This window comes from Orycteropus afer, unplaced genomic scaffold (assembly GCF_000298275.1).
Source record: "Orycteropus afer afer isolate SDZICR_OR568_19922 unplaced genomic scaffold, OryAfe1.0 scaffold00007, whole genome shotgun sequence".
In the NCBI taxonomy this organism is placed as follows: domain Eukaryota; kingdom Metazoa; phylum Chordata; class Mammalia; order Tubulidentata; family Orycteropodidae; genus Orycteropus; species Orycteropus afer.
Genome location: NW_006921594.1, coordinates 625207 through 631959, shown reverse-complemented (window position 1 = coordinate 631959; position 6753 = coordinate 625207). Strand labels below are relative to the sequence as shown.

Genomic DNA, 6753 nt, shown 5'->3' with positions numbered 1-6753 from the left:
AACAACTTGAAGGCGCCTAACGATAACACGCAGTGACATTCTGACACTTTTCCTTTTCATGATAATGAAAGAGAAATAAGAACATAAAGTGTCTTGTGTGTGTTCTTGGAATCATCGTATGCATACCTCAATGTTACCATTGATAAAACAAGACAGTGCCTCACAAAAGATTTGTTTGAAAGTTTTATCAACAGGAGTGATAGGTGGAATTAAAAGTGTAATTTATCGAATTTTTTAGGTTTTTAAATGTTTAATAATAGAGACACATTGTTTTCTCTTTAACAGATGGGCTTAGGTCATGAACAAGGATTTGGAGCCCCCTGTTTAAAATGCAAAGAAAAATGTGAAGGATTTGAACTGCATTTCTGGAGGTAATGTTTTGAAAATTCTGGCATTAGTAACTTAACATGGTTTGGCAGTGCTTCCTCGGACGGTGGAGCTCTTGCACAAGGTCTCCAGTGCACAGGCATACCTAGTTTTATTGCACCTCGCTTTATCACACTCTACACGTTTGTGTTTTTTTTTTTTTTTTTTTATAAACTGAGGGTTTCTGACAGCCTTGGGCTGAGAAAGTCTCTTGGTGCCATTTTTCCAATAGCATGTGCTTGCTTTGTGTCCTCGTCGTATTTTGATAATTATCACAATATTTAAAACTTCTTCATAATGCTATTACACACTTAATAGACTACCATATAGAGTGAATATAACTTTTTTATGCACTGGGAAACAAAAAAATTCATATGACTCACTTTATTGCAATAGTTGCTTTATTGTGGTAGTCTGCAAGTGAACCCGCAATATCTCCGAGGTAGGCCTGAACTTGCTAAGTCGATCTTTTCTAAGAAATGAATAAAAAATAAAGCTATTCTGTCTTCCTGTCATTAGTTTGACTAAGCTAATTGGACCATAATAACTATGTTTAGAATAGCTTGATTTATTTGCTGTCCTTCAGGTTTCCTGTGGGTTTAGAATACTGAATATGTCACTTTCCTGAGTGGGAAAAAAAGTTTATGGTAAATTTCCAGGATGGTTTGTTTATATGAAGTGGAATTTAGGTCTTCTCAAAATTTTCAGCCATGAATTTACTACTGAAGAACCTTGAAGCATCAATATTAAAGTAATAATAACAATAAAAATAATGGTAATAGTTTGCTATCAGTCTCTTAATTTGAATCAAGTGCATGTGAATGGAGGATCAGTGTTAATGGATCAAAATTTGAATTTTGCATAGATTCTATTTGTATGTTTTTTTCCAAGTAATTTTGGGTATCATATTAATCTAAAATCAGTATTTGAAGCCTTTTATTACAAAGAAAATAAACATTCTTAATCACTGACTGTCAAAACCATAAGGATAGTTTGTATTCAGAGTTAGCGTCAGCAGATTATTGATAGAAGAGAAAACAATAAAGATGATTAGCTCTATGATATTATGACAGTTATAGTGGAATAATGATCTCATTGGAAGACCACATCGCTGTTTCAGATTTCCATGGGAAACTCTTTAGAATAAAAATTTCATTGTGGCTGTGTATAATATAAGTTAAAATAAACTGTAAACAAATAAAACTTGGACTGTTAGACTCTTTGTAAAGCTAGTTTATTTTATAGGTTTTAAGAAACCAAGACAGTTGTTTTAAATAGAGAAGAGACAGAAACCTTAACTCTCCCAGAAATGATGATGCTGTACTGCCATGTTTATTTTTAGGGAGCTCTAATTTCCGGAGAATTTTGTAGATTAGCCTTTCATAGCTCTTTCTTGTGGAAATAGCAGTAGGTAATATGTCTGTCATGTTTTAGAAAAGTAGTATCACTAAGGGAAAAGGTAGGTTTCATGGATTACAGTGTTGTTGTTGTTATGTGCCATCAAGTCAGCCCTGACTCATAGCGACCCCTCCTTGGGTTTCCGAGGCAGTATCACTACGGAAGTAGGATTGCCCAACCTTCCTTCCGAGGAGTGGCTGGTGGGTTTGAACCGCCAGCCGTCTGGTTAGCAGGCAAGTGTCTTAGCCACTATGCTACCAGAGCTCCCGGATTACAGTGCACTCCTCTTCATTCATGGCCGCCTAGTCTGCCATGTGGAGGATTCCACTGCCCTCTACTGGGCATAGTTTTTACTTTGCAATCTTTGGATAAAATCCTTTTTAATTCAGACAGAGAGTTGCCAAAAATTGCTAATGGAGATTTTGAAGCTCATTAGTAATAGCTATCATCTCTCTAAAGCAGAGGTTACTTTATACTAATTTTTGTTTTCTATTATTTTTATATTGCAGATCACTATTATGTTTTCAAATAAGAGTGTGTCAAATAAGATCTTTGTGATAATGAAAATTTTATTTTTTACCTTTTAGTTTTACCACACAGCCTAATTTATTTCCCTGACTAATTTATTCCCCTGGAAATAGTCTGAAACTCTTTTAAGGACTATGAAAGACAGGGCTTTGGACATGGCCTCCAATCCAGTTTGGTTTCTTGGTAGTTTTGCCTTCTTCCTGGCATGAGTTCAGACACATTTCTATTTCAGTTCTAATTCTCAGTAATTCCCTGAGTTTTTCATCATGAGTGGAATATTTGAGGCAGAGGCCTTTGATCTCACAATGTAACCGTAGTTCAGTACAGTCTTTGAAGTAAAATATTCTATGCTGATTGTCCTGAGTGCAACAAAGATCCAAGGTCAGTCCCAGGCATAGAACTGCTATGGGTAATGTGGATATGGGTGCCCAGAACTCTGCCCATTTAGCCTCCCTCTCCATCTTCAGGAGGACCTTGACTTCTAGGACCCTTTGAGCTACAAGGGACATATTGGGAAAATTAGAGCTAAACTATTTTTCTACATCTTTAGCAATCTGTCCTCCCACACAGCCACAGAATGGTCTTCAGGAAACAGATACCATTACCTACTTCCCAAAAGCTTAAGAACCTTTTGTGCTTTCCCACTGGACTTGATCCTTTAGGTAAAGCCTTTGGCCGATCATGTTAAACCTCAGCATCTGGCTGCTTCTTGCTTTTCTAGCCTCATCTCCCACATTCCTTCCAAGCACCCTGTGTTCCAGCTGCTTGATATGTGCTGCTCTCTGCCAGTATCTGCTTTATTGCAGGCCCTACTCTGTAACACATGGGTCATTGTGAGTCAGAATCAACTCAGCAGCGGCCAACAACCTAAGTCTGTGGTGGTAGTGGTGGGTAGCACAAGCAAAACAGGTGATTTGGGGGCAGTTCAGTAATGGGATTGTTAACAAAGGCATGACTAGGGTTTAGGAAAAGCTCCAAGAAAGGGTATAGTACCCCAGGGCTAGGTCTAGTGGGTGGAGGTTAGCATTCTCTGGACTAAAAGAGACAGAGACAGGGTTTCTTGGAACTAGAGAGAGAACTGTTTTGAGAGGGCTGTCTAAAAGGAGATGACCTGACAAAGAGGAAGCAAAGGAGTACTCCATTCTCACTCTCCTTCATCACTCTGATCTCCCGCTGGGGCTTCCCATTGCCAGGAACAAGGAAGCCCACTGATACAGTCTCTAAGGGTCAGCATTCTGAGGGGAGCACAGGGTGCAGGCAGGCCCCAGGTTACAAACGAGATCCATTCCTGAGTGTCTTTAAGTGGAATTTGTAGGTAAGTCAAAACAAGTGCATACAATGCTTATGTAACCTTGTGCTTTAATTTAGTGTGAGAAAGGGCTCAAAGCCTTTTCAGAGGTTTAAAAGCTGCACATGCAACACGGGAAGGTGATTGTAATGAAGAATTTGTTGTGAGTAGGGGTTGGTTCAGTCATTTCAAAGTGAGGGCAAATTTACATAACATCATAGGGCAAGTAGGAGTAGGTTGAACGTTTATAGCCTGGGGAAGTTACTATGTTGTTGTTGTTATATTGTTGTTGTTGTTATGTGCTGTCAGTCAGACCCGACTCATAGCGACCCCTCCTTGGGTTTCCGAGGCAGTATCACTACAGAAGTAGATTGCCCCATCTTCCTTCCAAGGCGAGGCTGGTGGGTTTGAACTGCCAGCCTTCTGGTTAGCAGTCAAGTGCCTTAGGCGCTACGCTACCAGCGCTCTCTGTTGTTATATAGTGAAGGGTAAAGGATGGTTCTGGTGCAGGCAGGCAGGCAATGCCGAGAGTTGAATCCGACTCATAGCGACCCCTCGGGTTTCCGAGGTGGTATCACTACGGAAGTAGATTGCCCAACCTTCCTTCCAAGGAGTGGCTGGTAGATTTGAACTGAGGCAAATGGAAAAGACCATGCCTGCCTGTTAGATGAGTCCCAACAGTTAGAAGTTAGAAATGAATTCTTAGACTTAGAAAATTTAGAATGGAACTTGTAACTTAGCTGGTCATACCTCTTTTTATGGATCAAGGACCTAAAACCCAAGAAAGTTAAAATGATCTCTTGGAGCACTTTATGCAATGTGATTGTATCTACTCTTCACAGGACCCTTTGAAATAGATGACAGTATTCTCATTTTCAATATGGAATACCAAAGATTTAGGAAAGTTAAATAGCTCACAGAGTCTTGGCTTATAGATGGCAAAGCTGGAATTTGGATCCAAACCTTGTCACAACCTTCCTTATCACCACTTTTCTACATGACAGAGCAGAAATTACAACCCATCTTTATATGCTCTCATGACCAGTGTACACTGAGGCTCTCTTCTCTTAAGTGCATTGCTTTTGACACATAGATGTGTTTGTGGACTCATACTATGGACTCAAACAGGTTATTTTAACTCCCTTGGGTTTTAGTTCTTTGATCTGTAAAATGAGAAGGTCTGACTAGCTGAGTTAGAAGTACCACTGTAAACTTTCATAGGTCTAAGAAATCCTTTTTAACAAGACCAGATTGCAAGACAAGGGGCAAACAAGGTTGAGGATGGCTGATGCCTACCCAATGAGAACAGCTGTCTGCTGGGCACACTTCTAAGTATAGTGAGGTATAGCAAATGTCTGATGCCTACCCAATCAGAACAGCTGCTGCTGGGCACGCTTCTAAGTATAGTGAGGTATAGCAAATACTTCTGAAACACAAGGCACAAACCCAAGACTGATAGAGTTTGTTGCCAGTTATTTTATACTGAAGATACAGTAATATCATTGGGGCCACAAGCCAATTACCACATAAGTGATAGAGTTAGTCTTTTGCCTTAACTTTGGTAAATACTTCCAATAAAACAGTTGTATTTTATTAGAAAAGTATTACTTGAATATAACACCTATCCTGAGAATTTCTGGTTGGCTTAGAGCTGGCTGAAAACTAAAAATTCCCTACCATAAATGGATTAATGCTTGTGTTGAGGTCTGTCACAGAGGCCTACGCTTAAGTCCATATATGTATATCCCTGTAATAAAAGGGCAGCTTCCAACTCTTTGAAATTACGGTTTGTAGCAGTGCTATGGCCATCCCCTTAAATCACTGTGAATGCTGGCAGCCTGTCAGAGCGCTCCACTTGCTACTGCCTGCCTTGGAAAAATAATAATTTTTACACATGTAATTTTTACACATTCCTGTTTCAGGAACATATTTCTCTTTTGGGGGGATGAGGGGGTAGTTTCTTGAGCACTGTAACCTTGAAACTATAAATATATGTATTTTCTACTGCAGCAGTACTTTTTGTAAATTTTGGTACTCCTCTGAATTTTAACTCAGTAACTGTGACAACTGCTTAAACCACTCAGAATTGTGGTCCAGCCAAGCTGACACACAACTCCAACTATTACACCACTCTAAAAGGGATCACAGTAAAAGGTCCCTGATAAAGTGGGGGAAAATGTAAAATGAAACTCAAAATCATTTAAAAAAAAAAAAAAAAAGACCAGGCTTACTGGTCTGTTGAAGATTGGTGGAACCCTGGAGAATGTGGTCCTTAGATACCCTTCAAGCTAGGAACTGAACTCACCCCCTTGACTCAGCTGGCAGCCAAAAGATAGACAGACTTGTCAGGTGAACAGTGGAATCAGGATAGTATGCACTGATTACAACAATCAGGCGTATGAGGCCGAGAGGACAGAATTGGCCCCGGGATAGAGCCAGGAAAGTGGGAGGGATAAGAAGGAAGAAGGAAGGGTAGTGGTGGGTGTAGGGAGGAAGTGGGGACAGTGCTGTTACAGTGTGGGGATTGCAGTAAATGTCACAGAATGTGTATGGATTGTTGACTGGAAAGACAATTTGCTCTGCACGTTAGGAGTCAGAATTAACTTGATGGCAGACAGCTTTTACTGTAGGTCCCACACTTCAGAGCTTCCTAGTCCAACTTTGCATCTTTGAAAAAGAAAGTTATAAAAAAGACAGTTAACTAACTGGATTCTGAAACTTCCTTTTCTCTGTCCCCATGCCTCCTCCCCTCCCCCTCAATGAACTTTTACTAACATCCCAAGGAGAGTTTGGGGAGAACTGCTCTCCACACCAGTTTAGGATATTTATTTAGAGATTTAGAAACTACAGTAAACACGAAAACTGATTTATATACCCCTGAAAAACTCCTCTCAAATTGGCGTGGCTCAAATAAATGTAGTAAGCAAACTGTTCACATCTATGTAATCATCAAAAGTTATCTATGAATCATCTGAGGAGAGATTATTGTACAAACTGTACAAATACAGACCCTGGCACATAGTTCCTAGGTGTGCTCAGCCATGCCCAGTTTTGTTGCTTTGTTTTATGTTGGTATAGGAGCAATTTCTAAAAGTCCTTCATTTTCTTAAGAAGAATGGAATCTGTATACTTTAGGCTGCAATTAAATATAAATGGCCCATTCATTCTTATTC

The 6753-nt window shown here is 39.7% G+C and overlaps 1 protein-coding gene across 1 annotated transcript in view; it reads left to right on the top strand.

Moving 5' to 3' along the window:
* The first annotated feature begins 285 nt into the window (after nucleotides 1-285).
* Nucleotides 286-6753, top strand: part of TES (testin LIM domain protein) — a 32519-nt gene continuing 26051 nt past the window's right edge. Inside the window, exon 1 of the mRNA XM_007944014.2 lies at nucleotides 286-371. Within this exon, the coding sequence (XP_007942205.1) occupies nucleotides 286-371 (86 nt within the window). The remainder of the gene's footprint in view (nucleotides 372-6753) is intronic.